The sequence below is a fragment of the Limanda limanda genome, chromosome 14 (genome assembly GCF_963576545.1).
Source record: "Limanda limanda chromosome 14, fLimLim1.1, whole genome shotgun sequence".
NCBI lineage: Eukaryota > Metazoa > Chordata > Actinopteri > Pleuronectiformes > Pleuronectidae > Limanda > Limanda limanda.
Window position 1 is genome coordinate 2,183,834 of NC_083649.1, and position 15,286 is coordinate 2,199,119.

Consider the following 15,286-nt stretch of genomic DNA (forward strand, 5'->3'; position numbering starts at 1 on the left):
GCAACAGCAAAGGGAAGGTCGCTTTAGCATAAGGATCCTGGTTGGTTCGTGGATGTGTCGTCACGGGTCCGGTACATTTAACCAAGATCTTAAAGACGTTTTGTACTTGAACAAAGTTTTTCTCTTCTTGTTTCATCACCGAATCGATCGTGTGTATTTCACTGAGACGTTCACATGCATCTTCATAGAACTTCTGATCCGAACTCTCAGAGGATCATTTTACATCCAAGTCGACGTGTTCATCTTCTACGTGTCCGGCTCCTCTTCTTCATCCTGAGATGTTTGTGTTCTTCAGGTTTCACGTCACGTGTTAGAAACCTCATCCACACGTCCACTCGCTCTCTGGGAAGCTTCCACACATCGTCCTGCTGGTTCCTCACATGGACTCTGACATGTGACACACATGTTACCACTAAGCTGCAGGAGAAGATCCAGAAAACGTCCAGAGACACTGACTCAGACATTTGTTCTCACACACTGAATCTCTGGAAAGTTTCCAAACATCAGTGCAGGTCTGGGAACATCTCATGTGAAGTCGTGAACTGTAAATAATTAATTTATTTCAGGTTTTGCGTTGACACTGAGCTCCACTTCTGGAGTGTAGAAGCTCCGCCTCCAGCCTACTGCCGTCACCAGTCACGATACGAAAAGACTTTTATAATTAAAAAACGTCCTCGATTCATAAACAGAAGAACGAGTCTGAGCTGAAACTCAACAACTATCGACCGGCACCAACCTTCCCTGCGCCGGCTGCACGGAAACACATTTCATTTATTTTTCAAGAGCACTTTTACCCAAAGTGCTTCACAGAGACAAGGGTCCTTCGCTTTGTGGCACGAGTGGCAACAGATAAAGAAACCGGCTGAACCTGCAAAGAGGAGAAGCTCAGAGCGCGAGACACGGAACGTGACACTCGTCAAGAGAGAGGAACAAAAAGAAAAGCTGGAAAAGAACAATGGAAGAAAGAAAGAGAATCCTTTCAGATCGTATCGTTTATACTCAGATTCGTGACGAGTGTCCTTCAGGATCCTAAGACGTCGTTAGATGAAGGTGAGAAACTGGAGTCGTAGATTTGACCCCCCCCCAGGGTGAGAGTCTTCTTATTTTAAACCATAAGACGACGCCGGGTCGAAGGTTTGGACGCCTCTCGAACCAAGTGTGAGGATTTGTCTGCTCACTTTGAAGCTCTGGAGTTAAAATGTGCTTTTGTAACCCAGGTCTCATGACTTCAAAATTAATTAAAATAATTATTTTCCGAACCGGAAATCCAAACCGGAAGTGCAAACTACTTCCGGTTTCGGGACTATAAATATCCGGGTGTAGAGGCGCACGTCCTCTTTGTTTCCTGAGCAGTGCGAGGTGCGAGGTGCGAGGTGCGAGGTGCGAGGTGCGAGGTGCGGGGTGCGAGGTGCGGGGTGCGGGGTGCGGGGTGCGAGGTGCGAGGTGCGAGGTGCGAGGTGCGAGGTGCGGGGTGCGGGGTGCGGGGTGCGAGGTGCGGGGTGCGGGGTGCGAGTGCGGGGTGCGGGGTGCGAGGTGCGAGGTGCGAGGTGCGGGGTGCGGGGTGCGGGGTGCGAGGTGCGGGGTGCGGGGTGCGGGGTGCGGGGTGCGAGGTGCGAGGTGCGAGGTGCGAGGTGCGGGGTGCGAGGTGCGAGGTGCGGGGTGCGGGGTGCGGGGTGCGGGGTGCGGGGTGCGAGGTGCGGGGTGCGAGGTGCGGGGTGCGGGGTGCGGGGTGCGGGGTGCGGGGTGCGAGGTGCGAGGTGCGAGGTGCGGACAAAACTGATCACTTCAGGTCAGGTTTTTACCCCCCACTTTTTTTTTCCCCTTGACAATTGATGGCGAGCTAACCCTGTTCCCTACCAGCCTCCTTGCCCTGCGAGCGGTAGGAGAAGAACTCACCTTAAACCTTTTTATTTCCCTTCCCCGCCTTGGTCCAACATTTTTTTTGAACCAACGGACATTGATTACCTGAAATCATACCACTGAATTGAAGTAATGTGCATGAGTGAAATTATTGAACAGAGATATTTATTTTTGTTATGAGTCATACTATTGTTTGTGTTGTTGAGAAAAATACAACTTTTATTTAAAAGCACCCTTTGTCTCTGTCTTGGTATTCACACAAAGGGCTCCAACCGAACCTTATAGTCCACATGTTACACTTTGATAAAAAATAAACACACCTGCACAGAGGATTCTGGAGCGAGAGAAGATTTAACCCACGTGAAATGTTCTCCTTCCTTTGTCTCTGTGATGATCGTTTAAATGTGTTAAATGTTAATATCGTATTGTGGAGTTGTTTATTCTTAGAAATCCGTGTTGCCAAGCCAACAGCGTAGTACAAAAACGTTGTGTATCAACACTAAAACTCCACACTAGCCAGAGTTTAAACACGTTAATGTGGGTTCAGTGATTTGTAATGATTGTTAAAGGCATTGAGAGAGAAAGTCGTCCTAATGATGAAGGATTCTCCAGCTTCTCTGGATCACAGAGTGGAGCCTGCAGCACATGAGCAAGGTCACACTGGGACGACATGTTGTGTAACTACACGTTTCTGTGCAGCTCAGAATAACTCAGACTCCTAACGACCGATTCTCTCGTCTGCCTTTTAGTATTTTTCATGTAAAGTGTCATTTCATTCAGGATAAAACCTGATTTTCAATAATCTCCTCGGCCGGCGGGTCACGAGCCGACTGACTGATGGCGGCTTCGACTTCCGTCTGCTCTTGAAAGACGGTTTCCTGTAAACATCTGGTGTGTTTACTGCTCCACCCGCTCGTCCACCGCGCCGTTATAGGTGCTCAGCTGCAACTGTCCGTCTTCTCTCAAGCACATTCCACATTCATCTGTATGCACGCCGCTGGCTTGTTTGGGAGTCTGGGACTATTTAGAACAACAATTTTTATGGTAAGTGCCAATCGGTCATGCCGGAGTCTCTCAGGGACGAGATGGAGTTTTAAAAAAAAAAGAAAAGAGTAAGAGGGTAAATACACAAAATGAAGAAACTGAGAAATGAGAGACAAAAGTGGAAGAGACAGAGAGACTGCAGATATCTGGAAGGAAAGAGTGGAGAGAGAGACAGAGGAGAGAAAGTGATAGAGACAGAGGAGGAGGAGAACTCTGTGTGTTCCAGAGGAAAGAGGAGGAACAAGGAAGTTCTGCTCTTCAGATACAAAAGGTTCAGATTCATCCTCACATTTAATATTTAACTTCTCTTTGTACATTGTGAGAATTGTAAACTTGTCCATTAAAAACCACATGTAGATAGAGCAAACGTTTCTTAAGAACAAATCTGAAAACACTGATTTCTAGAACTATTTTTAAGTTTTCCCCTCAGGGCCACCGTAGTCATGTTTAAAATCTTTTAAACTAAAGTGAAGCTTAATTCAACCAATCACAGAAACAATGTTCATGAATTCCCTTAATCCATAGAATTGGAGCTGAAATAATATGAGTAAAACTTTAACAGCTACATTAATCAGAATAAATCCACTGATGAATAAATCCAGCTGCACACAGAGCAGGTTGAACAGAGCGACCTCTCACTCTGTCCAGGAAACACATTCATCTGGACGTCAACAACGGAAATAGATTTGTGTCATTAACAATTCTTATTGTTGATTACTGAGAGTTTTACCTTAAGGCTTCAGAACCGAGAGGGAAGTGAACTTTTTGTTTTCTTAAATACAGAAACATGATTTTATCATTTCCAATTTGTTGTTGCAATCATTGAATCCGGCGTCGCACAATCAGCGAGCTAATGGAACACGAACCGACAAATCAACAATCAACACCTGAAGACAAAGGTGGAGAAGAAATCAAAGTGCCGTTTCTTACTTTCTTTACAGATTCGGTTCTTCTTGAATTCATTCTGCGGCGTCAGAGCACATCTCAGCAGCTGCAGTGATTGACCCCTGGCTCTAATTATATTTGCCTCAGTTTAGTGGAGGTCTGAGGCGGAGCAGCTGTAATGATGTGAAATGACAGCGAGGAGATCTTTCCCCCTTAATTGACCTGCGTGATGTCTGGATCACTCGTCAACAGAAAACAAATCCTGAGCGGACGCTGATGGATGGACCCGCGGGCGCCGCTCCGCTGCTCGGACGCAGCTCATTACTCGGAAAGGAAAACAGATGCAGACAGAATTGAGCAAACGCACACGTTGGTGCGTCCACGTCGATAAAACTTCGGCATCTCTCCACCTTGTGGCTCTTTAACAAATCCCCGTGGTTCCGGCTCTCAGGCGGAGTTCACCCTCCAGCGGAATGGACACAAACATGGAAATGACTTTGCCGAGCGGAGGTGAGAAGAGCTCTAATCCCCAAATTATCACTCGCTCAGCAAATCCCTCCTTCTCCTCTCCTGCATCACTTCCCTCCCTCTTTTCACCTCCTGGTCTCAGACTCCTCTTCTTCCTCCTCCCCCCCCCCCCCGAAGCTTTGCCCCCCCCCCTGTCTGCAGGAGGGCGGAGACAAAATGAATAATAGAAACCCAACATGGAGGAAGATTTGATCTGTAAAATAAATCCCCTGCAAAGATCACAGCTGTTCCAGTGAATGTCATTATGACTCAGGGTTTAAAGTGCCCGTCGCAAATGAAGAATAGAACAACACAAACTTCTCTGAGGAGGAAGAGGAAGATGTGAGGAAACGAGGATGAAGGACAAAGTGTTGAGGGGGAGGAGTCACAGAGGACGGGGGGGGGGGGGGGATGTGAGCTGCAACGGTTAATAATGAAATATAAAATGTTTTTCCTCTTTACTTCTTCCTACTTTCCAGAAATAAATAAATAAAGTCAAAACAAAAGCATCAAGATCCATCCGATACACAAACTCACTAATGATCAAAAACTCACTAATGACAATTTACATCAGATGTTATAGTCCCAACAAATAACAACCTGAAAAAACAAGAATTAACCATTTCACAGGAAGTTAACAAGCAACCAGTGCAGATACAGGAAGTAGCCAGTCCTCACCAGGAAGTAGTCCCAGTACGTAACCAAATATTGGACTTAATAAAGCAGATGCACATTTTCATGTCTTATTTTTAACAACTTTGTCTTGTCTTCTTTCATGTTTCACTCCCCCCCTCCCTCCATTTTGCTGACCACCTTGCTCTCCTAAAACGACCACGTTGTTCATCATGAAAAATTCAAAACAGTTTTAAAATAATAATCATCATCTGGAGGAAAACGCACTTATGCTTTAACCGCAGCCCGCTGCTGCTGTGTTCAGCAGCCAGTGAAACACAACTTTGTGGGTTTGTGTTGATCTGATGAGAAACAGACTCGTCCTCCAAAGATCTCAAGAGGAAAACTGCTGCGGCTGCAGAGACGAGCTGGAAGAGGATCAGGTCTACAGAGTGCAAACGGTGGACAGCTCTCACTGCAGGTCGAGTGAGAGAGACTCTGCTGATGGGCCGCTTAGAGTCAGAGAGTGAGAGAGGGAGACAGTCAGAGAGTGAGAGAGTCTTAGAGTGAGAGAGTGAGCGAGTCAGAGAGTCAGAGAGTCTCAGAGTGAGAGATAGTCTGATGATGGGCCGCTTAGAGTCAGAGAGTGAGAGAGTCAGAGAGTGAGAGAGTGAGAGAGTGAGACAGTCACAGAGTCTTAGAGTCAGAGAGTCAGAGAGTCTCAGAGTCAGAGAGTGAGAGAGTCTCAGAGTGAGGGAGTCACAGAGTCTTAGAGTGAGAGAGTGAGAGAGTCAAAGATTGAGAGAGTGAGAGAGTCACAGAGTCACAGAGTCTTAGAGTGAGAGAGTGAGAGAGTGAGAGAGTGAGAGAGTGAGAGAGTGAGAGAGTGAGAGAGTGAGAGAGTGAGAGAGTCAGAGAGTCAGAGAGTCAGAGAGTGAGAGTCACAGAGTGAGAGAGTCACAGAGTGAGAGAGTCACAGAGTGAGAGAGTCAGAGAGTCAGAGAGTCACAGTCTTAGAGTGAGAGAGTCAGAGATTGAGAGAGTGAGAGAGTGAGAGTCAGAGAGTCCGAGAGTCTCAGAGTTAGAGAGTGAGAGAGTCTCAGAGTCAGAGAGTCTTAGAGTGAGAGAGTGAGAGAGTGAGAGAGTCAGAGAGTGAGAGAGTCACAGAGTGAGAGAGTCTCAGAGTCAGAGAGTCTTAGAGTGAGAGAGTGAGAGAGTGAGAGAGTGAGAGAGTGAGAGAGTGAGAGAGTCTCAGAGTCTCAGAGTCAGAGAGTGAGAGAGTCACAGAGTGAGAGAGTCACAGAGTGAGAGAGTGAGAGAGTCAGAGAGTCACAGTCTTAGAGTGAGAGAGTCAGAGAGTCATAGAGTGTCTCAGAGTCAGAGAGTGAGAGAGTCTCAGACTTAGAGTGAGAGAGTGAGAGAGTGAGAGAGTGAGAGAGTGAGAGAGTGAGAGAGTGAGAGAGTGAGAGAGTGAGAGAGTGAGAGAGTGAGAGAGTGAGAGAGTCTCAACTGAACCAGTGTTTAATTAAACCAAAATGAAAACCAACACCTGCAGGTTTTGGAAAAACACTGAGACAAGTTTGAAAAGCATTTTTTAAAAGTACAGCTAAATAAATATTCATCTGTCTTTTTTCAAACTGTATTCTTCAGTTTTCAGTGGAAACAGGAACTCTGAGATGCAGGATTCACGTTCACTCTTGTGTATTTTCTCTTCCTGTGTATTTGCAGTCAGAGCTTGTGATTGTGTTGCAGTTATATCTGTAGTTTGGACTGAGCTGAGGAAACAGACACTCAGACTCACAGAGGAGACAGTGAGTCGGGGGGGTCGGGGGGAATATCTCAGCTCCTAGAATAACCGTGTGGAGCGACAGCTGCCGGGGGTCCGGCAGCAGGTGGTCTGCGTTCCACGTCAGCCACCGAGCAGGGAAATGGGCCGAGGAGCTTTCTGACGGCCGAGGACACTCCAGACAAATGTAGTGAATGTGTAAACATGTGAGAAGCTAAAAATATCTGCTGGACGCTCACAGGAAACACAAGCATCTGTGAGTCTCCTCCTGTTCCTAATGAGAGGAGGAACAACAAAGCCTTCCTGGGTGAACTCTGTTTTTATAGAGAAACGTGAACTCACTGCTTCAACATCATATTTATAATAAACACTAGAGATTTACAAAAATGAGATTTGCAGCTTTGCGTTATCATAATATTTAATTGTTAGGATTGAGCTGCTGCTAGAAACCTCCTGAGCCGTGAACACTGAATGAATCCTAACTGCAGGAACAACGCTGTATGAAAATGAGCAGGACTGGTTTCTATTTGAAGATATTTAATCAAATCTCAAATTTACCCGACCGAACAATAATCTCCAATGTTATCAGAATTCAAATTGAGTGGAGCTTGAACATCTGAACCAAATTCCATGGAACACAGAAACTCGTGTGGAATGGGTTGACATCACCGTGAAGAACTATAAAAAATACCCGTAACTCATCATTTATCACGTGTTATAGATAAAGTTATTTGTTCTGAAAGTGAATCGTAATAAACCATCATTTCATCCAAAGACTTTTAAACAATATCCAGCTCTGATTGGACCAAACAAAGCTTCACTGGAGACGCCTCCATGGTGCTGTTAAATCAGAAATCACTCGTTTAGCTTCTCAGAAACAGAAGCAGAACGAGACCCCTCACCCCAGCCGCTGGCCCCTCCCACTGGGGGCAGTAGCACACGCCTCCTCCACACTGGAAGCTCGTCCGTCCACACTCGGCTTCTTGTTACTTATTTATAGCAGCTTGTTTCCCACTGGGACAAAGTAACTGAAACCAAATGTGTTGCCAGGACTGATCTGGAGGAAGAGGGGCGGTCGACCCACCCTCCTCCTCTTCCTCCTCTTCCTCCTCCTCCTCCTCCTCCTCCTCCTCCTTCTTCTTCTGTGTACACACACCACACGCTGAGTGTGAGGCAGCGGGAGACGCTCAGTTATTCACGATTCCTGCAACTTCACAACAATTTCATTACTTCAACTTTCTCAGTCCCCGAGAAATAAATGACTTTAACGTCTTGGGTCTCCGGGGGCTGTGGAACGTGTAAAGTGGCTTTAATGGTTTCTCTCTCTTTGCTCGCCCTTTCCTCAGAGAGAAAAGCAACAGGAAAAACGAAATCTTATTCCAGAAGAAAGTAAAAGAGCAGAAGTTTTAATGCAGCAAGCTCCGGCCACCAGCTGCGTTAATGAGTCTGAAGCAAACTCACCATGTTTGCTTCCTTGCTTCCTTGTATCCTTGCTGTTTCCTCCTGGTTCCTCCTGATTCCTCCTGATTCCTCCTCTGCCTCCTGGTGAGCTGCACAGACTGAAGTAGTGAGGCCTTCACCGAGCAGCTCAGAGTCTCTCTCTCCCCCCCCCCCCCCCTCACTCCTCCCTCGTCAGCTTTTCCAATAACAACGTGCTCCCGCCTCTTTTGGTGGAAGAGCTGCTGGCTGGTTCCTGGACGCCTGGTGGACTCCTGTGACCCGGCTGCTGTCTCCCCTCCCTCCCTCCCTCCCTCCCTCCCTCCCTCCCTCCCTCCCTCCCTCCCTCCCTCCCTCCCTCCCTCCCTTCCTCCCTCCCTCCTCTCTGCCCCCCCGGCCCTGCCTTCCTGCCACATTTAGAACCACAGACACATGTGGGCCTCTGGTTTGAAGTTTAAAGAGGCGGGACTTGCCCGAGAGTGTTGTGTTGTCATGACGACACCTCCTTTTCTCTTTTTTTTTCTATTCCAGCTGTTTGGGTCCCGCCCCTTCTGGAGGTTTGGATGATTTAGTTTTTCCATATGTTCAGTCGACTGCATCTGTTACGAGTCTGAACACAGAGTTTTATTCAACAGTTTCTCAAAGGGAGGGATTCATTAATATTGTATATTTGGGTTTTCTTGATTTAAATATTCAAAAAAAGCACAGATAAAGTATTATGACTATTATATTATTATGATTTAATTCAACTTTAGGAGAGTTTGGCAGGTTTGACATTTGGTTTTTATGAGTTTCTTTTGACAGAAATAACAAACAAGCTGCTGCTCTTTATTAAGATGAGAACTTGTTGAGTGCTTCAATGCATTTAAGTCAAATTACTTTCATTCTAACAAATCAGATCGAACGTTGAAGCCAACACATCTTGCTCGTCCCCTGGTGGCCGGCTGCAGTATGACTATGAGTCATAAACCCAGCCTCCTCCATGTTAGCTGATGGGACAAGGACCAAAATAGAAAAGCACTTTCTATTATAACATGATCATAAAGGTGAGCTAATTAAGTTGCTAACGCTGCTAACGATAATAACTTCATGTCAAACACTATAAATACAAGTCAGTGTTGATTTATAATGAGAAAACCGGACTATTTTTCTTGTAAGGGTCGATAAGTACGTTTTTGATATCGCTACATAACTAATGTTTACATCAGCAGCTGTAATTTGAGGGCAAATAATAATCATTTCTTAACACAAAGCACCTTTAAGAACATGAATAAACTTTTTCTTCTCTCTCTGACGTTTGTATTTATGTCTTTTCAACGCAACTTTTACATAAACCTGCTCAATCTCCCTCCATTAAACCGTCTGAAGCTCTTCACCTCCTCTCACTGATTCAACCCAAACATGTCTGCTCTCTCTCTCTCTCTCTCCCTCCACTCGGCTGTAACTCGCCCGTCGCTCCACCCGTCTCCTCCCTCAGACGCTTGTTTAAAGATCTGTCAGTTATCTACTCTTCTGTCTGGCCTCCCCTGTGCCTCTTCCTCCACCACATCCATTAGCAGCCTCCTCTTCTCTTCTCTTCACCACCGGCCTATTAGGGATTTCCCCTTTTATTTATGGATTAATACATCATCCAGCCCGAGGACCAGCGGAGACTTCACCCCGGTGTCTGCGTCCCGTCGGCTTACTTTAGATTCAGGACCTGTCCTCGTCCATTAAGGAACCGTATTATTCTCCTTTTATATTTTTTTGTTCTAGCGTTTTCCCAGCGTCTCACGTGGGATCGAAAAAACAAAGACTCGGAATCAAATGAATGTTTTAATTTGAAGTGAGGAGACATCTGCAGCTTAACCTGCTCCCGAGCAAATAAAAGGATTCTTCACCTTCTTCAAGTATAAAACTAAAAGAAAGTGCTTTTCTTCTTATCAAAGCGCTGGGAAACTGCTGGATGTAGCATCAAAGCTCCGAGCACCCCCCACCCCCCCCCCCCACTAACCTACAAACATCAGCCTCACCGCAAACAAGCCGGCAGAGAGAACGGGATGAGTGTGGCAGCGGAGAGACGGAGGACGAGGAAGAAAGTGGAGCTTTGTGTGAGGAGCTTTCAGAGGCTTTCTCCTCCCTCGCCGTGTGGAGGAGAGGAATTTGCATTCTCTAAATTGCTCCCCCGACCCCCCCCGACTCTCGGGCCTCACACGTTCGCCCACAGCTCGCTCACGCTCACATGCTTCAGCTGATTGACTGATTCTCTCTCTCCTCCATCCGAGACGCTCGACAGCAAACAGAGCCAACATGTAAATAAATAAACACAACAAGCAGTCAGAAATTATTCAGACCCTTCACTTGCTTTTCACATTTTCCTCGTGTTGCAGCTTTATGCTAAACTAAATGATTTCCAGAAGAACGACCACATCTGAGCATCACGTTTGGGAGAGAAACAGTTCAGTTCTTCTGCGTGTTTCCTGTTTCCTTCACGGAGAAGAAGCTTCAGGCTGGAGACTCTTTCCAGGTTCTTCTCCCTCATTGGATCAGTTCTCCTGCTCAACCAGTTCCAGTCCTGGTTATTCCAAACTCCTCGAGGACTAAAACCCAGCAGAGCTCACAGACCAAAGGCCCAACGGCCCCTTAAATTCCGTCAAGCTGATTCAAATACACACTCACGGACATTAGAGCCCAGATTCTGATCAATTCCTTCTGAGGGAAAGTTCCTTGATCCACCTTTTTATCTGGATCCACTACAAAATTCGATGGACTTCTCGTTTACCTACGTTTCACCAACTTTCATAGATCTGTTCAGGAGTTTTTTATCCTTCCAAAGAGCTTTGGCTGCAGCTGGAGAATGTTGGTCGACTCCAAACAAGGTGTCGACACATCTCAGAAAGGATCAAGAGAATTGAGACGTACATGAGCTTGATTACAAATGTCAGCATAAAGGGTTTGGATAATAATTTTAACGCAGTTTTCACTTTGTACATTGAATAAACTCTCTGAAAACTGACGTCCTGCAGGAGATGTTTGCATAATCCTGTTTAAATCAATCTAAAATATAAACTATAATGGTTAAAACATTCATTCTCTTCAGAGCTCAGGCCTTCGTCTTCCACCGGGTCAAACTTTACATTCAGGATGATGTCATCACATCTCGTGTGAAAAATGTTGTTTACATGATCCTGTTTAAATCAATCACAAATAAAAACTACAGAAGTTAATATTATTATACACATTATTTTATCAACGTAGACGAGGGAGTTATATTTCAAACTGTAGCAAAGGCTGATATATACCTGGACACTTCCTGAATGCACAGCGCATATAAATATCAATTTAAGAATATAAATGTTAACTAGGTCTCTTTGGAGGAAGCAGCAGCACAAGAAGAAGAAGAAGAAGCTGAACAGGCTCTGAACTAGAACACTTCAACAGATAATAACTGGACAGGCAGGATTTATTACACTAGACACTGGTAACTTGGTGTATTCTGGAAAGATAAGGACAAATAAATTGCTTCACTTCAGTATCAGTGCACAACTCTCAGGACTGTGGAGTAGAAAGGTGCAGAGTTAATATCCAGTATTTAGAGATAATGTACAAGTCCGACCTCCGAGTTCTGCATCGGACTGTTCGCTGATCTGATCCGATGTCGTACAAGAACACGATGGGTCGGGACTTCAGAAATTTTACTCGATCTTACATAAAGATCAGATTTTTGTGTCGTTGAAATCTTTGGGAAATTAATTCTCCACTTTGTTGAATTAGAACGAGAAGGACGACATGACAGCCCAGTACAAATGGAGCCAAATCATCTTGATCACCCCCTGGTGGCTGGCTGCAGTATGGGTTATAAACCCCACCTCCCCAATGTTAGTGTAGTGGACATGGAATCAAGGTTTGGACCGAATGTCGTGAAATAACCGACACACATTCATGGTGATTCCGAGTGATTTAGGTGATAATCTCTCTGGCGCCATCAGCAGGTTGACATTGGTGGTTCAGCCCATAATAGATGTCAGTTTACAAGAACGACCTTATGAAGTTTTCTATCAGCTCTTGAAGTATTTCCCTCAAACTCAGGTCGACAGCTGCAGTATGTGTAATAACATAATGATAAGTACTGAACAATTACAATTACAAATTCTGGTATTTTCCATTTGATTGAACTTTATATTTCTACATCTCAGAGGAAAATATTATACTTTTCACATACAACTTTTCATGTCGGGTGAAAATTTCAATCTTTTTATGAGTCGAGATAATAATCTAAACTTCTTATGCAAGATAAAGTTTTTAAAAACTCGTTCTGATGATCTGGAAAATGCATCGTCTCAAAGCTTTTAAGTTGTAGATGTGTGGTTGTGTGAGTGTGAAGCTACAGATGATTTCATGGAGATGTGTAGATAAAACTTCCTCGACTTACTACAGTCGTCTATAGAAAGTAGTTAAAACTCGCTCGAGCTGAAAATGTCTACAGCCGTAAAATGCATCATATACGTTAATGCAGCAGGAACAGGAATCCAAAAACATCCTGTGAGGCAGTAAAACACCGACTGACACCATTTTACTGCAAAGTGAGGGTTGTACTTTTATTTTTTAAGTTAGTTTTTGAATAGAGTAAATAAAATATGTATATTTACACTAAAATTTGATTAAAATATTGCTACAACAACAAATACCAGGCCCCTGTCATCCAAAAGACGAACACTACTTCATTAATATCCAGCTCTGGGGTTGCTTACTGAAGTAGAAGTATCAGTACTTCTACTTCAGTAAAGTATCTGAATACTTCATACTCTGACTCTTGTTGTGAGATCATTTAACCGCTTCCATCTTTTTCATGTTTAATTCATCAAATTAGATCATTTCTGCAGCGGAGAAACGCTTGAATAACAAATAACCAATCTGTCTGTTATTCTGTCAGCGTGTAAATCCATGTCTCCCACTGTCTGTGTGTGTTTATGTGTGTGTGTCTGTGTGTGTGTGTCTGATTGGACGTTGGACACTCCACTCTCTGTTTTGTGTGTCCATCATTCAAGCTTCTGTCAGTTTCCTGCTCCGTCCGTCTGTCTGTCCCTTCAGCTGCGTCCCAGTCTGATACATAATGAATGTTATTGTTGTTTGGCCTCTTGTCCATGTGTCTGAATCACTCCCAGCATGCTTCACTGTAGGAATGAAAACAGCCAATTACAGCCCTGGGCTGGAGCTTCAGAGCCGAGCGCAGCCAGACGTGGTTGAATATGTATCACGAAAAATAAAGGTTTGTCAATATGAACATTAATTTACCTCGTAAGAACGGGTACAACCTGTTAATGTACCGTGACGACGCCCACTTTCACCTGAAGCAAACATAGTTCAAACACCAAGAAACTAAATCCCCAAGAAACTTAATCACCACGTAACTAAATCACCACGTAACTAAATCACCATGTAACTTAATCACATAACAATTAAATCAACAAGCAACTAAATCACCAAGCAACTAAATCACCACGTAACTAAATCACCACGTAACTAAATCACCAAGTAACTAAATCACCATGTTACTAAATCACCATGTAACTAAATCACCACGTAACTAAATCACCATGTAACTAAATCACCAAGCAACTAAATCACCAAGCAACTAAATCACCATGTAACTAAATCACCATGTAACTAAATCACCAAGCAACTAAATCACCAAGCAACTAAATCACCATGTAAATAAATCACCATGTAACTAAATCACCAAGCAACTAATTAACCGTGTAACTAAATCACCATGTAACTAAATCACCATGTAACTAAATCACCATGTAACTAAATCACATAGCAACTAAATCACATAGTAACTAAATCACCATGTAACTAAATCACATAGCAACTAAATCACCAAGCAACTAAATCACCAAGCAACTAAATCACCATGTAACTTAATCACCATGTAACTAAATAACCACGTAACTAAATCACCATGTAACTAAATCACCATGTAACTTAATCACATAACAATTAAATCAACAAGCAACTAAATCACCACGCAACTAAATCACCACGTAACTAAATCACCACGTAACTAAATCACCATGTAACTTAATCACATAACAATTAAATCAACAAGCAACTAAATCACCACGCAACTAAATCACCACGTAACTAAATCACCACGTAACTAAATCACCACGTAACTAAATCACCATGTAACTAAATCAACACGTAACTAAATCACCAAGCAACTAAATCACCAAGTAACTAAATCACCACGTAACTAAATCAACACGTAACTAAATCACCACGTAACTAAATCACCATGTAACTAAATCACCAAGCAACTAAATCACCACATAACTAAATCACCAAGCAACTAAATCACCATGTAACTAAATCACCACGTAACTAAATCACCACGTAACTAAATCACCATGTAACTAAATCACCATGTTACTAAATCCCCAAGAAACTAAATCACCACGCAACTAAATCACCACGTAACTAAATCACCACGTAACTAAATCACCACGTAACTAAATCACCATGTAACTAAATCACCACGTAACTAAATCACCAAGCAACTAAATCACCAAGTAACTAAATCACCACGTAACTAAATCAACACGTAACTAAATCACCACGTAACTAAATCACCATGTAACTAAATCACCAAGCAACTAAATCACCACATAACTAAATCACCAAGCAACTAAATCACCATGTAACTAAATCACCACGTAACTAAATCACCACGTAACTAAATCACCAAGTAACTAAATCACCATGTTACTAAATCCCCAAGAAACTTAATCACCAAGCAACTAAATCACCACGTAACTAAATCACCACGTAACTAAATCACCAAGCACATAAATCATCACGTAACTAAATCACCAAGCTAATAAATCATCACGTAACTAAATCACCAAGCAACTAAATCACCACGTAACTAAATCACCACGTAACTAAATCACCAAGCAACTAAATCACCACGTAACTAAATCACCACGTAACTAAATCACCAAGCAACTAATTAACCGTGTAACTAAATCACCATGTAACTAAATCACCATGTAACTAAATCACCATGTAACTAAATCACATAGCAACTAAATCACATAGTAACTAAATCACCATGTAACTAAATCACATAGCAACTAAATCACCAAGCAACTAAATCACCAAGCAACTAAA

General features: G+C 43.6%; 1 protein-coding gene across 1 annotated transcript in view; it reads right to left on the reverse strand.

Annotated features, from left to right (window-relative positions):
* The window catches only part of sgcd (sarcoglycan, delta (dystrophin-associated glycoprotein)), a 102,469-nt gene extending 94,248 nt beyond the window's left edge, over nt 1-8,221 (reverse strand). Inside the window, exon 1 of the mRNA XM_061086012.1 lies at nt 8,156-8,221. Within this exon, the coding sequence (XP_060941995.1) occupies nt 8,156-8,158 (3 nt within the window). The 5' untranslated portion in view covers nt 8,159-8,221. The remainder of the gene's footprint in view (nt 1-8,155) is intronic.
* Nucleotides 8,222-15,286: the final 7,065 nt, after the last annotated feature.